At 47.7% G+C, this 21,035-nt stretch overlaps 1 protein-coding gene across 2 annotated transcripts in view; it reads left to right on the top strand.

The window, feature by feature from the left end:
- TRAP1 (TNF receptor associated protein 1) overlaps nucleotides 1–21,035 on the top strand; it is a 77,719-nt gene that overhangs the window by 42,419 nt on the left and 14,265 nt on the right. Inside the window, exons 2-10 of one of the 2 annotated variants that reach the window (XM_080679902.1) lie at nucleotides 6,655–6,819; nucleotides 7,662–7,744; nucleotides 9,052–9,192; nucleotides 12,169–12,240; nucleotides 14,051–14,211; nucleotides 15,407–15,516; nucleotides 16,256–16,329; nucleotides 17,443–17,598; nucleotides 18,922–19,042. In XM_080679902.1, the coding sequence (XP_080536028.1) occupies nucleotides 6,655–6,819; nucleotides 7,662–7,744; nucleotides 9,052–9,192; nucleotides 12,169–12,240; nucleotides 14,051–14,211; nucleotides 15,407–15,516; nucleotides 16,256–16,329; nucleotides 17,443–17,598; nucleotides 18,922–19,042 (1,083 nt within the window). The remainder of the gene's footprint in view (nucleotides 1–6,654; nucleotides 6,820–7,661; nucleotides 7,745–9,051; nucleotides 9,193–12,168; nucleotides 12,241–14,050; nucleotides 14,212–15,406; nucleotides 15,517–16,255; nucleotides 16,330–17,442; nucleotides 17,599–18,921; nucleotides 19,043–21,035) is intronic. The other variant, XM_080679903.1, reaches the window with a different exon arrangement.

Genomic DNA, 21,035 nt, shown 5'->3' with positions numbered 1-21,035 from the left:
TAATATTGGAGTGGCAAAGGCCTTTACAAACAAGACTAATTTCCTTAATATATGGTGTCCCCAAAAATGTATACACACTTTGAATGATTATAAAGTCAGTGTTTATTAACATACATTTCATTTTCAGAATGTTAAAGAATCTACAGAAATGAGTAATGTTTTTGTCAGTGTCTATTTTCAAACTGATGGAGCAGGCACTGCTGATAATGCCAAGCAATGGAATTGCAAACATCAAGAATCATTTTGGCCAAAACCGGTTTGGCTCAGTGGATAGAGCATCAGCCTGCGGACTCAAGGGTCCCAGGTTCGATTCCGGTCAAGGGCATGTACCTTGGTTGCGGGCACATCCCCAGCGTGCAGGAGGCAGCTGATCGATGTTTCTCTCTCATCGATGTTTCTAACTCTCTATCCCTCTCCCTTCCTCTCTGTAAAAAATCAATAAAATATATATTTAAAAAAAAAAAAAAGAATCATTTTGTTTGGTAAATGTGTGCCCTTAATTATTGCTGGTTAATTATTGCTGGTCAACTATTGCCAGTTTTGTACCATAAACTATATTTTACATATCCCCATAAAAAAGTATAGTGGCTAAATTTTCTTTGTTTAAAGCTTACTCTGGCTTCACCCATTATTTCAAATCAGTTAAACCTGCAAAGGAGTGAAAATTAAGTGAGTTATCAGCTGTCAAAGTGTATATACATTTTTTGGGACACCTTGTGTGTAAAGAGCTCTTACAAGTCAATAAGCAAAAGATAGAAAATATGGTAGAAAAATGATCAGAGGATATCAACAGTCCATTAACAAAAAAAGAAAATATTTTAAAATATGGATAGATGCTCAATATTGCTCATAATAAGATACATGTAAATGAAAATGCAATAAAATTTTTACCTGACTGATAGGCAGAGATCCAAAAGTTTCATAGTAACACTGTGTTGGCAGGAATTTGGGGTGATACACTCATATGTTGCTCGTGTGAATGTAAGTTGATACAGCCTCTCTAGAGGGTGACTTGGCAGCATTGACCATATATGTTTTTTAATTTTATTTTATTGATTTTTTACAGAGAGGAAGGGAGAGGGATAGAGAGTTAGAAACATCGATGAGAGAGAAACATCGATCAGCTGCCTCCTGCACACCTCCTACTGGGGATGTGCCCGCAACCAAGGTGCATGCCCTTGACCGGAATCGAACCTGGGACCCTACAGTCCGCAGGCCGACGCTCTATCCACTGAGCCAAACTGGTTAGGGCCATATTTTAAACTAGACGTAACCTTGGACTAGATGTATACTAAGATGTAAACTCATGCATAAATGAAGTGACACATGTATAAGAATATTTCTAAATCACTCTTTTTTTATCGTGAAACATTTTATTTTGAATTAATCTCCTACTTTAGAAATGTTATACAAATAGTACTCATGATTCCCTCTCTCTTCACCTAGTTTCCCCTAACATTAATGTCTTACATAACTATGGTACAACTATTGACAACTGAAATAACATTGAACATTACTATTAAGTTATCTGCCGATTTTCTTTTTTAAGTTAGCCAGTGTTCCCATTGATTTCCTTATTTTGGTCCAGGAATCTACATTGCACTTAGTCATGTTTCTTCAGTCCCCTCCAGTCTGTGATGGTTTCTCAGTCTGTGTTTGTCCTTCAGGACCTTGGTGTCTTTGACCATTTATTCTATAGGACAGTGGTCGGCAAACTGTGGCTTGCGAGCCTCAGTTTGCCGACCACTGCTATAGGAGGTCCCATAATTTGGGTTTGTCTGATGTTTTCTTGTCATTAGATTGAGATACATCTTTGGCAAGAACTTGACATAAGGAAGGCCATGCCTGCTCACCACACCAGGAGTTACAGGATGTTGATTCATTTCATTCCTGATGATGGTGATTGTGATCACTTAGTTAAGGGGTATTTGCTACTTTCTCCATGGTAAACTGGTTTTTCTCTTTAAAATTAATAAGTATCTTGTGAGGCATAGTTTGAGATTATGCAAATATTCTGTTTCTGGTGGACCTTTAAATATCCACCAGTAATTTATACCTGTCACAACTATTACTATGCTTGCTTAATGGTGATGTCTATTCCATCATTCCTTATACATATATTAATTGCAGGTCTACTGTAAGGAAGAAGTCCTTTCTCCGCCCCTCCCATTTATTTATTATTTATTTAAGTATGGACTAACAGGTACTTTCTTTGTCAATTTGCAGTCCATTACTTTCATTATTTTGTTGCCCAGATTGTCCTATATTTTGTTGTTGGGCACACCTTCCTGTTGGAGCCTGTGTCCTTCTGGCATGCCCCATCTCTTCTGAGTTCTTCATCACTGTCTGGCACCCCAAGGTATTCCAGGCTTATATTGTGTGTTTTCCAATGGTCCTGATTCTGTTCAGCGGACAGTGGTATTTACAGACCAGATCTGGTGCCAGGGAGGGTTCCTGCCCACCCTGGTTTGCCCAGGATGAAGGTGCTTCCTGGGAGATACAACTTTCAGGTGGGCAGTTCCAGGGTGGTCGCTCTCCCTGGTGCCAGGTGTGCCCATTGCTACTGGGGTGGATAGAGCATCGGCCCGTGGACTGAGGGGTCCCCACAGGTTTGATTCTGGTCAAGGGCACATACCTTAGTTGCAGACTTGAACCCCAGCTATGGTCAGGGCTCATGTGGGAGGCAACTGATCAGTGTGTTGATGTGTGTCTCTCACATGGATGTTTCTCTCTCTGTCTCTCCCCCTCCCTTCCACTCTCTATAAATCAGTGGGAAAATATCCTCAGGTGAGGATTAACCAAAAAAACAAAAAACAAAGAAGAGGTAAATTTGGACACAGGATATGCACACGGGGAAGAGAGGGCTGTGTGATGACAGAGGCAGAGGTTGGAATGATGCACTTACAAGCCAGGAGCACCAAGGATTGTGGGCAACACCCAAAGCTTGGGAGAGGGGTGTGGACAAACTCTCCTTCAGAGCCTCCAGAAGGCGTCAGCCTTGCCAACACCTTTATTTCGGCTTTCTGGCCCCCACGACTGTGAGAGAATGCATTTCTGTTGTAATCATCCACCCAGTTTGTGGCATTTGGTTACACAGCCCTAGGAAATGGATACACACAATCTCATTAGTTTGTAGTTTATCCTTCCTGTGTTTCTTTTGCACAGAGGAGTGGAAACATAGATATTTTCCTGTATCCAGTCTTCCATGAAGGGTAGCATGCAGTAGATAACACTTTGGAGCATTATTATTATTGTTATTTTAACATTTTTTCTTGTTAATCCTCACCTCAGGACATTTTCCCATTGATTTGAGAGAGTGGAAAGGAGGGAGAGAGACAGAGAGAAACATCAATTGGTTGGTTGCCTTCTGCATGCACCCTGACCGGTGCCAGGGATTGAGCCTGCAACTGAGGCATGCACCCAAATCGAACCTGCAGCCCTTCAGTCCACAGGTTGATGCTCTACCCACCGAACCAAACTGGCTAGGGCTGGAACATTATTTTTAACGGTACAAGACCGGAAGCAGTTTAAACATTCATAAATTGAGCACTAGTACCCATTATAGTAGAACATTTTGTGTTTGTTAAAAAGAATAAGCAGCTTATGTAATTATTTGGAATGATCTCTAAAATGTGTACTCGATTAAAATATTTATACATGTAAGAATGGAAATGTAAAAAAAAAATATTATGCCAGCCATATATCAAACAGCATTACCCTCCTTGTCCCCCCCCCCCACCACCACACACACACACACACACACACACACACACACACACACACACACATACACACTAATCTGAGGGCAGGTTTAGAACAGGTAGTTATGGAGGTCTCAAAATACTAAGAGCCATTAGCCTCTGAATTTTTCAATTTTCTCTGATTTCTGGTTTTCCTTGGGGTGGGGAAGGTTTTAGCTGAGAGGCATTGGGGGAATGCAACCTGTTCTTTTCTGGGGATCAAAAGATAGATGGCAAGGAAAGGACTCTGTTAGCAGAGCAAGGCAGGACAGGAAGTGAGGATAAATGGTAAGCCCAGCCAGAGTGGCTCAAGTGGTTGAGTGTCCTGTACACTAAAAGGTTGCCAGTTGGATCCTGATTAGGGCACATACCTGGGTTTGTTCCCATCAGGCTCGTACAGAAAGCAACTGATCAATGTTGTGTGCACTCTCTCTAAGCATGTCCTTGAATGAGGATTAAAAAAAAAGATTGCCCTGGCCAATATTGCTCAGTGGTTCTATCGTCAGTCTGTGGATAGAGGGTTTCGGGTTCAATTCCCAGTCAAGGACATGTACCTGGGTTGCAGGTTTCACCCCCAGCCCTGGTTGGGGTGCATGCAGAAAGCAGCCAATTGATGTCTCTCTCACATCAGTGTCTCTGTCTCTATCTCTCTCCTTCCCTTCCACTCTCTCTAAAAATCAATGGAAAAAATATCCTTAGGTGAGGATTAATAAACCAACAACAAAGATTAATTCAGTAAATTCTGCTTTTATGCAAATGGAGTGGATCAAGAATACTAGACTCCAAATAAATTTACCATTGAGGAAAACCAGCATCTCTTCTTGAGGGTGTGATATCTAATGTTTGGGGGGGGTGGGTGTCAAAGTGTTCCCTATGTGTCAAGACCGAGCTTGAATGGTATATGGAGAGAATGGTAGAGGCAACCCTGGTGCTGGTTACCATACAGGTAGGGGCACAAGGTGTATGAAGGATGTCAGCAAACGTGGGTTGGGGCTTCTGGAAGGAGGTAGAATTCTATTGGTTTGTGGGGTGGGTTGGTGGAGGGCCTGGAATACCATCCCGAAGCATTTAGAGTTGATAAGGTTGCATTCAGGAATAAATCCTCCAAAATTGGGGAAGTAAGATGGAATTGGTGTCAGAAGATGAATGTGTAGAAATTTAAGGGATGGATTGGAGAGAACATTGTGTAGGAGACCAGCTCGAAGGTAGGCAGGGACACGGGAGTGGACAGGGGCGGCCCACGTGGCCGGGGGGAATAGGGGCCATGGTAAGTGCTACCTACATGTCACTACTGGAAGAAGACTTGGGAAGACTGCACCTCTGCCCTTCCCTTTGGCCAGGTAGAAGGGAGTGGTTGCCAGGTGGAAGCGGGTAAGAGGAATATTAGATGAGAGAATGTCTAAAATGCTGAGCTTTCTACTCTTCTCTTCTGGAGGACCTCCTTCATCCTCCTCATTTTAGTGGCTCCGACGCTCATACTCCTGTCAGTCTGTCTGGATCACAGTGTTTCATGTAGAATTTAAATCCAGATCCCATCCTGAAGTGAACTTGGGTCTGATGTCCCTCAGACATCTTCTTTATCCCGCTCTCACTGGTTTTGTCCCTGAAGTCTGACTGTGCTTTAAGGCAGAGGGCCCCCACCTTTGGTGGGAAACCTGCTTATGTCTCCAAATATGTCCAGGAGTGCTGTCCCTGGTGGGAAGAGCTCACCATGGCCTCTGCCTGGGGTGGGGCTGGCTGAGAGCTCAGGGATTTCAGCTCCCCTGGCCTGGTGCAGAGCAGCCCTCTAACCAAATATCATTTACTTCCAGAAGAAAGAGATAACCCAGGTTTTTTGTTTTGCTCTTTTTTTTTTTTTTCCTTAGCTCTATGGGTAAAGTAAACACTGAGATTAGGCACAGAGAATTAAAAATGTAGACTGTTTGGAAATTGAATATTTTTTGAGTTGGGATAGATGTTTGTAAGGTATTCCACATAGAGGTAATGGCTCAGGCCATGTTATTTATAAATCCAGGAATAAGCTAAAGAAAAGTCAACTTCGTATACCTTGTAGGCATTTGGAAGTTGATATGTTGATTTTAAAACCATAAGGTTATTTCTGGACATTCTGTCAGGCACAGTTCAGCAAGGTCTAGACTTCCACACGGAGGGTCTTGCATGTCTGACCTGTATGTATCCTTGAAAAGCATTGGCCATGAAGCACAAACTGATGCCAGTCCCCAGGCTGGTGGTCCTGGAGTTGGTTTGTGACACTGTCCTGAGGGGCTGTAGTGAGGATTGATTCCTGCCAGGTACAGTGGAGGTGTCCACATGTGTTTGTAGCATCTGTCAGCCGGGCTGGGGACACCAGCATCAAATGACGTGTTTCCACTGTGCCGAGCAGGTTACAGCAAACGTGAGGGTGTGAGGCCCCTTCCTGAGGTAGAAGAGATCCCTTGCTACTTTTCATTTTTTAAATACACTAATTTAAAAAAACCCAAACTGACAGTTTCAGACAAAAAAAGGAAAGTAAAGGAATCAACAAAGATCCTTTAAAAGAGGAGACTGTTTCAGAATCTTAACATTTAAAAGTTTGGATTCCTCTCGGGACATATTTTCTACATTTTTTCATTGCAGTTAACAAAGTGAGGAAGTCTGGCATGTTATTCAGGCTCCTGTGGGGGGCTGTGAGCATTGAGGGATGAGGGATGTTTGAGTTTGGGGACTTTATACAAGATCCCCACTTGTATACACTGGGGGGATGTATGTGCGAAGTGGCGCCAAGTGGCCCCTGCCTGCCTCCGGAATTCTGCCCCTGAGTTTTGATACTTACTGGTATTTGACTTGTGTGAGGATGTGTTACCAAGTATGTTGGTGAGCACATTAGGTTATCTGTTACCGGGGGCTTATTCTTTGTGCATGTTTGTCTTTTCAGGAAAATCAGTTCTGTGTCCTTGGAGAGCCCCGGTCCAGTCCAGTTGCCCCAGGCGAAACCTGGCTTTGAGCTTCCACATTGCACGTCCATTCAGCTCACAAGCTGCTGAGGACCAGAAGGAGGAGCCCCCACATTCCATCATTAGCAGCACAGAGACCGTACAGGGTACTACATTCAGCTGAGTTGGGGTCTGGGAAGGCTTAGCTCCTGGCTGACTCGTGAGGGCAGGTTTTTGAGGTGGAAGTAATGATTGATGGAACCACCCACTCGCTTCAGACACAGGAAGGTCTTGGTTGGAGTGAGCGTTCCTCAAAACAATGAATGCGTCCTGGGAACTCCTGACTATCATTCTGGTGTTTTGCCCCCTCTAGTGGTCACCCATGGGTTTGCGATGGGGCACCTTCTAAATAGTGATTCATGGCACATCTGTTAATAATCATGGAAGCCAGAAGGAAACTCATTATTGGCCTGGCCGATGCAGGACCACACGCTGAAGTTGTCCTTTCATTCCTAAGAAGTGTAGAGAAGCAGTCTCTAGAGCCAGTCCCAAAGTGGGTCCATTTCTGGCTTTCAAATGAGACAGAATCTTTGATGTTTAGGTTAAGAGAGTGAGGTTTTCTTGTTATTCTGCTTTATAAGTAATTAATTTGGAAACCAGTGTTTTGAAGACTAGAATCCAGGGTCTGGCTGTTGAGCCAGTCCGATTCTCATGACTGGACACTTTGGGAAGTACCGGCCTCTGTAGCCTCGGTGTAGGCCTCGGTGGGTGGCGGGTGAGAGTTGTCTCCCTTTGCCCTTTTCTGTGGAGAAGGAGGGGACCCACTAGGTTTGTTCTGCTCCTGAGATCCTGCCACAGAGCCCCAGAGAATTGGTTTCTTTCTTCTTTATTTACTCTGGCAAAATGTTTAAAACTCATTACCTTAAACATTCTTTTGAATGTTACATAGCATATTCTTCCACGAAAATAGAAATTAAACTTCATTGCTTTGTCTGTGATTCATTACTAGGTTCTGTTTCCAAACATGAGTTCCAGGCTGAGACAAAGAAGCTTTTGGACATTGTTGCCCGTTCCTTGTACTCAGAAAAAGAGGTGTAGTACCTTCAGTCACTCCTAGCATGGCAAAACTGTTTTTATACCATTCTGGGGAGATGCCAGATAGTATATTAGCTGTGAGAATGCACTAAATTTAGACAGATCCTAATCTTAGTTACCAGCAAGAGTATTTTTGCCAAAATCTGCTTGAGTAAATATATCTAGATGATTCTTTGGGCCAAATTGACTCTGGAAATTAATTAATTTTGTTGATAATTTAAAAGCCCCTTTTCTCATCAACTGGTGTACTTCCTTCATTCTAGAGGGGTATCGGCCGGAGGAAGATCTCTTGGACTTCTGTGGAGTAGAGCAGGGAGGGGCTACTAAGGACCTTTTTGAGGAGATTAAAACTCATCTAGGGATGACAGGCCATGAAGAAATTAGAGAACAAATAGGCCATCTTTGTTTCCATGTTCATTATTACTAAATTGCAAAGAAGAATTTTGAAGAAGAGTAAAGCACCAACTTCCAAAGTTAAAATGGACTTTTCAGGAAATATTCCCAGATCTTGTGCTCATAAATATTATATTTATGTATCTTTTTGATGTCCAGCTTCTGTCCCCTTGGGGGTCAGATCAGCCCACTTCTCCCCTCCCCACCCGTGCCCCACCTGTGTGCTGGCCTCACTGTGAGTGGAAGGCCTGTTTGAGGGAAAGGTGCTCTTCAGACACTGGTGGCTGAGGGGGCCTGTGGCCCTTTTTTATCCTGAACATTGTAGGCCCGTTTTTGATGATCCTACAGTAAATGAAGCCAAAGCCAGAGAGTCTTTCTTCAGTGAGTAGGAGAAAGATGTTTGCGAAATATTTTTTTAAAATATATTTTATTGATTTTTTACAGAGAGGAAGGGAGAGGGATAGAGAGTTAGAAACAGTGATGAGAGAGAGACATCGATCAGCTGCCTCCTGCATGCCCCCTACTGGGGATGTGCCTGCAACCAAGGTACATGCCCTTGACTGGAATCAAACCTGGGACCCTTCAGTCCGCAGGCCGATGCTCTATCCACTGAGCCAAACCAGTTAGGGCTGTTTGTGAAATATTTTGTCATCCCTGGGCAAGTGATGGGAAAGAAGTGGTTTCTCAGAGGGTTCTTCTTAAATTTTTAGTTAATAGATTGACACCTAACTTCAGGCTCGATTTTCAGGAGGAACAATCAGTAGAGTTAGAGGGTACTGTATAAAGCTGTGGAAAGTCTTTATGGGTAAAAACTGAATATTCTGTGGCAATTCTTTCTGCCTTTTAGCAGTTGCTGCAGATGCTGCTATCCAAATATATCCTGCAGTGTTAGCATCTTTTCATTCCTGTAGGTGTTTATACGGGAGCTGATCTCCAATGCTAGTGATGCCTTGGAAAAACTGCGTCACAAGCTGGTGTCCGAAGGCCAAACGCTGCCAGAAATGGAGATTCACTTGCAGACTGACACTGAGAAAGGCACCATCACAATCCAGGTACCTCCTCCTGTGTCCTGACGGGTGGCACGCTTCCCTGCCTCTTGTGCTGATGCCACTGAGGTGCCTGGGAAGTGGTCCTCTTCACTCATTGGGATAGAGAAAATGGGCTTGCCTTTTTGTTATGCCTCTAGGCCCAAAGAATTGTGCTGACCATCTTTACAGCTATAATAGCTCCTCTTTTAATATACAATCAAAACAATACTTGTTCAGTGTAGAAAATTTGGAAAACACAAATAAGTAGAAAAGGAGGAAATTTAAAATAACCCATCTGTCTATTTAGGTTTTTGGTACTCTTCATTTTTAAAAAATTAAATTTATTGGGGTGACATTGGTCAACATGATTATATAGGTTTCAGGTGTGGGTTCTATGTTACAAGATTTGTATATTGCATCGTTGTTGTTTTTTTTAATCCTCACTTGAGGATATGTTTTTCACTGATTCCAGGTTGAGAGAGAGAGAGGGAGGGAGAGAAAAAGAAACATCGACATGAGAAAGAAACATTGATTAGTTGCCTCCCGTATGTGCCCTGACCAGGTATTGAACCTGCAACCTGGATATGTGCCCTGACAGGGAATCGAACCCAAGACCCCATGGGATGATGCTCTAACTAACTGAGCCACACTGGCCAGGGCCTCAATTGTTCTTGTTCATTTGTAATGCATATTTTCCCATGCACCTATATTCTGTAATACTATTTTTTTGAATATGTTTTTATTGATTTCAGAGAGGAAGGGAGAGGGAGAGAGAGATAGAAACATCAATGATAAGAAAGACTCATTGATTGGCTGCCTCCTGCACTCCCCGCACTGGGTATTGAGCCCGCAACCCGGGCATGTGCCCCCGACTGGAATCGAACCCGGGACCCTTGAGTCCGCAGGTTGACGCTTTATCCACTGAGCCAAACCAGCTAGGGCCAGTCTTACTTTTGATGAAGCAATACTTTTGGTTGCTGTTGTAACCTTTTGAAAATTTTAAGGTCAAAAAGTTAGAAAGGCAAAGGAGGTTTACCAGGCAGTGACCCTGAAGGGGACATTATGATCCTGAGAAAGCAGCTTCAGAACCTGTCATCCCAGAGTCATGGTGGAATTTTGGGGTGTGCATCTCTGTGGGGGTGGCAAGATGTGCCTCAGTTGGGCTCTAAGTGGGCATTTTTCATTTGGGTTTCCTGCCTCCACCACGTACACTGGCTAACCTGCTCAGGACTTTGCTATAGGGCATCTTTTGTATGCTCTTGTTTACTTACTCTCTCTAGTCTCTGTATGTGTGTGCTTTGTTGTTGTTTTAGTAAGATTAATTGAGGTATGATTTACATATAATAAATTTCGTAAGTTCAGTTCATTGATTTTTGACCAGTGTACACTTTCTTTTCTGTGGAGTAGAGCAGGGAGGGGCTACTAAGGACCTTTTTGAGGAGACTAAAACTCTAGGGATGACAGGCCATGAAGAAATTAGAGAACAAAGAGGCCATCATTGTTTCCATGTTCATTATTACTAGACTAGAGGCCCATTGCACGAAGATTCGTGCAAGAATAGGCCTTCCTTCCCCTGGCTGCTGGCACCGGTTTTCCTCCGGCACCCGGGACCCAGGCCTTCGCTCTGGCTGCCACCTTCCGCCTTCTGCCTTCGCTCCGGCCAGAGCGCTGCTCCTGTAGTTCCCTCCGCCCCCTGCCCTCCTCCTCATAGCAGGCATCCTGCCCTGCCCGGCCGCTCCACACCTGCATATGCAAATTAACCCACCATCTTTGTTGGGTTAATTTGCATACTCCAGATTGGCTGGTGGGCGTCGTGGAGGTATGGTCAATTTGCATGTTTCTCTTTTATTAGTGTAGATTGCAAAGAAGAATTTTGAAGACGGGTAAAGCACCAACTTCCAAAGTTAAAAGGGACTTTTCAGGAAATAGTCCCAGATCTTGTGCTCATAAATATTATATTTATGTATCTTTTTGATGTCCAGCTTCTGTCCCCTTGGGGGTCAGATCAGCCCACTTCTCCCCTCCCCCACCCCTGCCCCACCTGTGTGCTGGCCTCACTGTAAATGGAAGGCCTGTTTGAGGGAAAGGTGCTTTTCAGACACTGGTGGGATAGGAAAGAAGTGGTTTCTGAGAGGGTTCTTAAATTTTTAGTTAACAGATTGACATCTAACTTCAGGCTTGGGTGCAGTCTGTGGCTTGTCTCTTTATTTTCTTAGGTGGCTTTTGAAAAGCAGACATTTTTAATTTTTTTTAAAAATATATTTTATTGATATTTTACAGAGAGGAAGGGAGAGGGATAGAGAGTTAGAAACATCGATGTGAGAGAAACATCGATCAGCTGCCTCCTGCACACCTCCTACTGGGGATGTGCCCGCAACCAAGGTACGTGCCCTTGACCGGAATCGAACCTGGGACCTTTCAGTCCGCAGGCCGACACTCTATCCACTGAGCCAAACGGGTTTCGGTGACATTTTTAATTTTAATGAAGTCCAGTTTATCACTTTTTTCTTCCATGCTTCATGCTTTTAGTGACCTAAGAAATGTCTACCTATTCCAAAGTTATAAAGATATTCTCCTATATTTTCCTCTAAAAGTGTTACAATCTTAGCTCTTACATTTGGGTCTGTGATCCATTTTTGTGTATGGTGTAAGTAAGGTCAGGGTTGAGGTTAATGTTTTGCATGTGGCTATGTAGTGTTTTAGTACCATTTGGTTTTCATTTCTCCATCAAATTATCTTGGAACCTTTGTTGAAAATCAAGTGACACTCTGTGCAGCTCTATTTTTGGACTGGTTTTCTCTTTGGTCTATGTGTCTGTTTTCTAGTGAGGTTTTCTCCTGAGGTATGGCTGATATGACTAGAATTTGTCTTTTCTGATGACCATGTGCCATTTGCTGGGCCCTGCCTGGCAAATGTAATTGATGCCACTTGTGACTCAGGGCTGTCCCTACACCTCCCCAGGTGCCGGGTCTTTGGCGCTTAGCGTGTCTCTTTCCTTAGGACACTGGCATTGGGATGACACAGGAAGAGTTGGTGTCCAACCTGGGAACCATCGCCAAGTCGGGGTCAAAGGTAAGCCCCTCAGTGCCCCTCCCTTCCTCTCCTTGAAAGGCGGCTCCCACTGGAGAAGGAGGGTGCCAGCTCGCTCTGACGCCAGCTTCCGTAGGAATGTTCTCTGGTGTGAGCTCCGTGTTGGTGCTGTGGAACCACCATGCCACGTGATTTCACTGTGTGGTCAGGGGGACATCTGAGGAAGTTTCTATTACTTTATAGATGAAAAGGCTGAAATAAGTACTTTTGCGTAGTTGAGAATTGACCGGCCCAAGGTTCACAAAGCCTCCTGTTGGTCTGAGTCTGGAATATGCCATTCTGCCTCCTGAAGCTTTTCTCTCACTCATTTCTCAGTGGTTACTTAAGCTGCATAGGCTTGAGGCAAAGAGGGCAGGCAGAAGTAAGTACTCCTCCTCTCAGACAAGGGTCACAAGAATAAATTTGCCTGCAGTGTCTGTGGGCAGGATGGTCCTTCAGAAACCCTTTGTGGTAACAGGGTGCCCATTGCGGGTGGTTGGTTGCTGTGCAACTTGAAGCCTATGAGGGGAGGCAAGTGTCAGTGGTCAAGGTGTCCTCCTCCAGCAGCGTTTGTGCCAGCCCAAGACAAAGGCTGGCGGCCCTTGGCTGCCTTTGTTCTTCTCCTTGCTTGTTTTGTGGGTCTTAAGTGGTGCCTAAAATGGCACTTTGTGCCAAGTGCTTGAAAATAGTCTACTTATTGGTCCAAAGTGATTTACAGAAATTTCCACTTAAAAAATACACTTTTTTATTGATTTCAGAGAGGAAAGCATCAATGTTGAGAGAGTCATACGTCGGCTGCCTCCTGCACGCCCCACACTGAGGATCAATCCCGCAACCCGGGCATGTGCCCTGACCGGGAATCGAACCCTGACCTCCTGGTTCATAGGTTGACACTCAACCACTGAGCCACACCAGCAGGGCAGAAATTTCCACTTTTAAAAAACTTCTTTATTATAACCTGCTCCCCCCATTACATGTATTTCTATCAAGGGAAATCTGTGCTATCTCACTAGCTACATGTGGCCATTTGGATTGAAATGAAAGTTAAATATAATTTAAAATTTAGTTCCTCAGTTGCACTAGTCAAATGAAGTCAGTAGCTACCATATTGGACCATATAAAACATTTACATCATCACAGAATGTTCAGTTGGACAGTATTCATAGCAATGAGTGTATTCATTTTGCTTGATTTTTAATCTTAGGAAATTTGTTAACTTGAGTTATAATAATTAAGTGCCTGGTGGTACGTACAAAGGTGGTATGTACTTGGTATATACTGTTTCCCCATGAAGCATGGAATGTAGGAGACCTGCAGAAGACACATATGGGCATGCGTGTCACACCCCTTCACCTACTGAACCTCAGGGGCTGTCCTCAGAAGCTACCACTCCCCCCTTTCCTGCAGGAAGGGTGTGTGCACGCTCTCACACTGCTGCCGCTTCCTCACCCCGGGCCACAGGCCTACAGCCGACAGGCAGGGTTACAAGCCCTAGGAAGCAGATATAGAACCGGTCCCTCTGCTGCCCAGCTTGGGGTCTTTCGGCAACTCACTTTACCGCTCCATGGCATTGTTCTCTGTGTGTAAAATGGGTGAAAAGTAGTTGATGTGTTTGTCTGGAGCAGTGGTCAGCAAACTCAGTCAACAGAGCGGCAAACCGCGGCTGTGGCTCGCGAGCCGCAGTTTGCCGACCACTGGTGGCGGATTAAATGGTATCTTAGCTTTTGTTAGAGGGATGCACACAGGGAGTCGCAAACGTCTGTTCTCTCTTGGGAATGGAAGCCCTCCCTCTGACCAGCCTTTGCCACCACAGGCCTTTCTGGATGCGCTGCAGAACCAGGCGGAGGCCAGCAGCAAGATCATTGGCCAGTTTGGAGTGGGTTTCTACTCAGCTTTCATGGTGGCCGACAGAGTTGAGGTCTATTCCCGCTCAGCCAGCCTGGACAGCCCGGGTTACCAGTGGCTTTCAGACGGGTAAGGCTCCCCGAGTCAGACACAAGGAGTGCCCCCTGCCCTGGGACACCACAGCTCAGTGTCACCTGAATTCAGAGGAAGCGTGGCACTTCATTTGGAAAGTTAGACCCCCTTAGGAAATGCCTGCGGGCCTTTCCGGGCCTTTGACAGGGAGCTGACCCTCCTGCTTCGGGAGCCAGCTCCTTGCTGATCCCAGTGGCCCCTGGTATTTGTTTGGGCTCCATGACTGTGTTCTGGAGTGTAGACCGTCCCAGGCTAGGCTCCTTGGTTCATGGTTTGGCCATTCTCCTGGTGCCCCCTGGCCCTGGGCGGCGTCCCTGGACATTGTCCTCTGGGAGCCCATTTTTTATTCCTCCCGACCCTGGAACTTCCAAGTTTGACCCATGGGCCTGGTCCTGCTTTCCCGCCAGCACAGGGCTCGGGTTTCCCCTCAGATGCTAGTTTTGCTCTCCAGCATGCACTGGGATCGTGTCTTACAGGTCAGTTAAGTGCATGTTCCAAGACTATCTAGAGGTAGTATTTGAGGAAGATGGTACCTTAGCCGAATGTGAGCACTTGTTTCAGCAGGCCCCAAACTTCCTTCTGAACGCTGCTTTCCCGACCGAGTCTTCTGTCCTCCGCTGTGGTTTCAGTAGCACACTCAAGAGGAGGCCGGGTCAGAGCACTGCTCATCGCCCTATCAGAATTAAGATTTCTGTTTTATTCCATGAAAGCAGTGCTCAGAGTACACTTGGGCCAAGGTAGCAACAAGGTAGCAACTTGTTGGGGGTTCATCCCTTCTTTTTCTCCTGAAACAGTTTCTCTGCTCTTAAGGAGACCCCTGGCTTCTGCTAGACTAGAGGCTCAGAAATGCCGTTAACAAGGGAGTTAGGGGCAGTCTCCAGGCCTCTGATTGCTCCCAATGCCTGGCACAGCGCCCCGACCACTCATGTGGACATAAAGCTCAAGAGGTTGTGCTCCTGAGACCATGCCCTGGGGAGCAGGAGGGCCCCCATCCCACCCTGCAGCAGCCACTGTCCCTGACAGAACGTTGCTGGTCTGGGGGCTCAGCTGGGTAATAAAAGGTGGCATCTGGCTTCCCTTCTGTGTGTCAGCTTGGGCTCTGCTGTGAAAACCCAGGGAGCATCACTGACCTGCGGGTGGGATTTGTCGGTAGTAACGTGGCAACTGGCTCTCTCCCTCTCCTGTGTCTTAGCTCCGGGGTATTTGAAATCGCCGAAGCTTCAGGAGTTAGAACTGGAACCAAAATCATCATCCATCTGAAGTCAGACTGCAGAGAGTTTGCCAGCGAGGCCCGGGTTCGAGGTGAGCGGGAGCCTGGGCCTCTGGACATGTGGGCCGCAGCACCAGTCAGCGCAGCACCTCCTGCTGGCATGTTTTAGGAGATCCTGTCAGGGTCGGAGTGTGCGGGGAACACGGGCAGAGCTGGTGGCAGGGGTGTTTCTGGGCGTGGCTGCCTGGGCCTCCGAGGACAGACTCTGAGGACAGACTCCGGGCTGACTCCGTGTGGAACCAGGAGGCAAGGCTTAGCCTCCTGACTGCTGGCCAAGTCAGGTGCCGCTCTCCCTCCCTCCCTCGGGCAGTGTGTGACTTGGGTCACGTGGAGGTCTTGCACAGTCCTTGCATCACTCCCTGTGTTGTCAGCTATCGCTGGCCTGCTACCCTGGCCGGCCTGAGCCCAGGCTTCACTGAGAACCTGAGGGGGTGCTGCTGTGTGTGGTTTTCTCTGTCCACGTCTTACTAAACGCTTATCGAAGGTGCCGTGTGCTTCCCAGGGTCCACTGCCAGCTTATAAAACCGCATTCATGTGATCCAGAATGCTGCCTGGTCTCCTGGTGGCCTGGACCTGGAGGCATCTGGTTCTGGTGTGAGTCCTGCTCAGCTATGCGGGCAGGATGTGTCCCTGCTGTGTCCTGGCTTCCCACCTGTGCACGGGCACGGCACCGAGGCCTCCCCAGCCTGCTGAGTGACCCCTGCAGCAACTTCCAGAGCTTTTATTTCTAGAAGCTTCCTGTAGTCACTGTTTTTCTTTTGTCTCTTCCAGATGTGGTGACAAAATACAGTAACTTCGTCAGTTTCCCCTTGTACCTTAACGGAAAGCGCATCAATACCTTGCAGGTGAGACCCTCTGCTCCTGAAGGGCTCAGGCAGCTGTGGAGGCCAGTTGGTACATTCTGGGGCTAGATGGGAAGAAGTAGGATTGGATGATGTCAGAATCCCAGGACAAGGTGTTCTTTGTGGAGAGGTGAGATCCGTGATGCAAACGAGGTCCCACCCCCTGCCACCTCATCCCTGTGCACCTTCTGTAACGCACACACCGCACGTTTCACCCTTACAGAGCGCAGGGCCGTGGTTCCTAGTGTATTCAGAGCCATGCAGCCATCAGCACAGTCAATTCTAGAACATTTCATCCCTCAGAGAAAACCCTGTACCCATTAGCAGTCACTCCCCACTTACCCCCAGTCTCTAGCAACCACAATCTACTTTCTGTCTCTGGACTTGCCTATTCTGGACATTTCGTATAAATGGAATCAGTGATGTGGCCTTTTGTGTCTGGCCTCCCATCATAATGTGTTCAAGGTCCTTTTTGGGCTGAGTAATATTCCATCATTTGGCTAGACCAGTGGCCGGCAAACTCATTAGTCAACAGAGCCAAATATCAACAGTACAACAATTGAAATTTCTTTTGAGAGCCAAATTTTTAAAACTTAAACTTCTTCTAACGCCACTTCTTCAAAATAGACTCGCCCAGGCCGTGGCATTTTGTGGAAGAGCCACACTTAAGGGGCTAAAGAGCCACATGTGGCTTGCGAGCCGCAGTTTGCTGACCACAGGGCTAGACTATTTCTTTACCATTTGCCGGTTGACGTCAAGTATTCCTAATGTGTGGGCACGTCCAGATCCTGCCTCCTGGCTGGCCCTTCTGGACACACTGCTTGGGAGGGGGTACTTGTTCTCTGGGCCTTTTGTGTGTTTCTCTCTTTGTGGACCCCCTTACCCACCCATTCTGGGGCACCCCTTCCCTCAGTGCTAGAGCGGGTGGGGCCAGAGGCAGAGGGAGGGGCTTGCACCTGAGGCCAGCACCCTGGTCTGTCCTAGAGGCCAGTCCTCGTCTCATCCCGAGGGAGCATCACTAGCACCAGGCGCCACGAGCTCCCCCAGATCAGCTCCATGTGGTGGTTGTGAGGAAGTGTCTTAAACCTATCATTCCCAGTTGATGTCCATTTCCAGGCCATCTGGATGATGGACCCCAAGGATGTGGGCCAGTGGCAGCACGAGGAATTCTACCGCTACATCGCGCAGGCCCACGACAAGCCCCGCTACACTCTGCACTACAAGACAGACGCCCCTCTCAATATCCGCAGCATCTTCTATGTGCCGGAAATGGTGAGCTCAGCATGCTGGGGCTGCCAGTGGCGAGTCTGCAGCTCCCTTAGCGGGGGCATCACCCGCGGTGGCAGCGTTCTCCATCACCCGCAGCACTTTCTGAACTGTGACATATCCCCAAAATTTACTTGGCAGCATCAGAGTAAAAGAAAAACCTGTGCCTCTGGGCGGGTGAGCACAGAGTTGTAAAGTGAGGGAGTGTATTACCCGGCGTTTTTTGGGTGGGTTTTGTAAACAGGGTGGCTGCAGGGACGGTCCTTGGAGCGACCTGTAGGCTTCCTCTGGCTCCAGGCAGCACATTCCCGAGCTCTGCGGGGGGATGGGTTCTGCGGTGCGCACATAAGTTGTGCGTTCTCCGTCCTTCTGTTTCGCCCCTAAGACTTCCTGGCTTACAAAGTAGCGTGGTGAAGTCTCTGACAAAGCCTGCAACAGAGAAGCCTGCTCCGGGGTTGGACCCAGCCTCTCCTGGCTTCATTTGACTGGAGCCCTGTTATCCACTTTGGAAAGAGCTATTCTCGACCCTCATCACTGAGTGTCCTTTATAGCCCAGCTGCACCAGCATTGCCTGAGACTTGGTAATGCAGGATCTCTGGTTCTCCCAAGACCTCCAGAATCAGTCTCCCTTTTATAAGATTCAACGTGAAGTGTGTGCAGACTGCAGGTTTTGAAGCACTGGGGTAGAGCAGGATTGGCAGACACTCCTGTGGAGGGCCAGACTGCCTGGTTGGGCTTTGCAGGTCACACGCAGCCACAGCGCTCTGCCACTGCATGAAAGCACCACGCCTGTACCTCAGGGAGCAAGCAGAGTCGTGTCCAGGAAACGAGACACCGGGATTTATTTTTCCTGTATCTTTCACATACCATGAAATAGTCGTCTTTTGTTTTTCCCCCCACCCAACCATTTAAAAACGAAAAAGCCATTCTATGCTACACAAACCAGGTGATGAGCCAGATTTGGTCTATGGGCTGTAGTTTGCTGACCTCTAACCCCTAGCAGGTTTGGTTCTGTTCACGGGACATACTAATGAGTCTTCCTTTTGTAATATCCTCCAGGGAGAGCGGATTGGGGAAGGCAGCGGCTGTCCAGAGAAGGCCCTCTGAGAACTGTTGTGGGGGGTCCTCCCTGGGCACTGGAATTCTGAACAGACAGATGTGGGAGGTCTCCTGGCCTGTCTCTGCTTCTGGATCATTGCATGTCCACCCACAACTCCCAGTCCAGTCCCAGTTGGGCAGGGTGATTCACAGAGCCGTCATCAGGGCTCCCCATGATCTTGTAGGTTCAACCGTGTGCAGCTGACACTGCCCTTTCCTCCTCGCCCACAGAAACCATCCATGTTTGATGTGAGCCGGGAGCTGAGCTCCAGCGTCTCTTTGTACAGCCGCAAAGTCCTCATCCAGACCAAGGCCACTGATATCCTGCCCAAGTGGCTGCGTTTCATTCGAGGTATGGGGCTGGCGCCCTGGGACAGGTGTGGCTCCCAGCCTATGGCCCAGGGTGCTGACTGCATTAGAAGGAGTTCATCTTTTTAAAAAAAAAATATTTTTTTTTAATTGATTTCAGAGAAGGAGGGAGAGGGAGAGAGAGAAACATCAATGATGAGAATCATTGATTGGTTGCCTCCTGTACACCCCCTACTGGGGATTGAGCCTGCAGCCTGGGCACATGCCCCAACCAGGAATCAAACCATGACCTCCTGGTTCATAGGTCAACGCTCAACCACTGAGCCGCACTGGTTGGGCAGAGGAGCTCATCTTTAATGAGTGAGGTGTCAGGGCAGCAGCCTCAGCTGTGGCTGGGCGAGCCAGGTGGGCGTGCTCACAGAGCCTCCTAGGAAGCTGACTGCCTCCAGATACTAGTCTTGGTTGATTTGGGGGAATGGGGCAGATGGACGTGTTTAAATTGAGTTAGTTATTTATTTTGTAATCTTCACCCGAGGATATTTTTCCATTGATTTTTAGAGAGAGTGAAAGAGAGAGGGAAAGACAGAAATACATCGATTGGTTGCCTCCTTCAGGAGCTCCAACCAGGGCCTAGGCCTGGGATCGAACCCAGGACCCTCTAATCCACAGGCCGACGCTCTATCCACTGAGCCATACCAGCTAGGACTTGAGTTATTTTAGTGTTTAAAGATATATGAGTTTTAGATTTAGACATGATGAACTGCCTTGCATTTAAATAGATTATCCTCCTATCTAATAAAAGACTAATATGCAAATTAACAACCACTCTGCTACATCCACAAGCCACGCCCACCAGCCAATCAGGAGCAAATATGCAAATAAACCAAACCAATATGGCTATGGCCACAGAGAGCAGGAGGGAGGCTTGGGTTTCCCCGGCAATGGAGGAAGCCAAGCTTTCCGCCTGCCCTTGCCGTCCTAGGCCTCCACTCAATGGTACAAAGTTTCAACGATAGAAGATACATAAACTCAAACAGAAATGGCAGCAGCCACTGAGCTGGAAAGAGCAGGAGGCTAGGGTTGCCCCCGGTGATGGAGGAAGCCAAGCTTTCTGCACACCCTGGCCGGCCCAGGCCTTGCTTAAGGCTACAAAGTTTCAATTATAGAAGATACATACATCCCAACAGAAATGGCTGCCGCCACGGAGCAAGCAGAAGGCTTGGCTCCGCTCCAGGCTACAAAGTTTCAATTGTAGAAGAAAAATAAATCCCAGATCCCAGGGCCTCTGCTTGGGTTCCCAGGGGGCGTGGCCAGCCTGTAAACCAACATAGGCCCCTTGCCCAGGCCGCCCCACGCCCCAAGGGAACCCCCACCCTGATCCAGGACACCCTTCAAGGCAAACCAGCTGGCCTCCACCCGTGCACCAGGCCTCTATCCTATCTAATATGCAGATTGACCATCACTCCAACACACAAGATTGCTGCCCCCATGTGGTCAAAGATCCTGCCCCCATGTGGACACAAGATGGCCACCACAAGATGGCCAGCTAGGGAGGGCAGTTGGGAGGAACCAGGCCTGCAAGGGAGGGCAGTTGGGGGCGATCAGGCCAGCAGGGGAGGGCAGTTGGGAGGGACCAGGCCTGCAGGGGAGGGCAGTTGGGGGCGATCAAGCCTGCAGGGGAGAGCAGTTAGGGGTGACCAAGCCGGCAGAGGCGGGAAGTTGGGGGCAACCAGGCCTGCAGGGAAAGGCAGTTGGGAGGGACCGAGACCTGCAGGGGCGAGCAGTTGGGGGGGGGACCAGGCCTGCAGGGGAGGGCAGTTAGGGGCAAACAGGCTGGCAGGGGAGCAGTTAGACATCAATCAGGCTGGCAGGCAGAAGCAGTTAGGGGCAATCAGGAAGGCAGGCAGGCGAGCAATTGGGAGCCAGCAGTCCTGGATTGTGAGAGGGATGTCCGACTGCCCGTGGTGGGACAGTCGGACATCCCTCGAGGGGTCCCAGATTGGAGAGGGTGCAGGCTGGGCTGAGGGACACCCCCC

Source organism: Plecotus auritus, assembly GCF_963455305.1.
Source record: "Plecotus auritus genome assembly, chromosome: 7".
In the NCBI taxonomy this organism is placed as follows: Eukaryota; Metazoa; Chordata; class Mammalia; order Chiroptera; family Vespertilionidae; genus Plecotus; species Plecotus auritus.
Note: the sequence above shows the minus strand (reverse complement) of the source record. Positions and strands in the feature narration are given on the sequence as shown.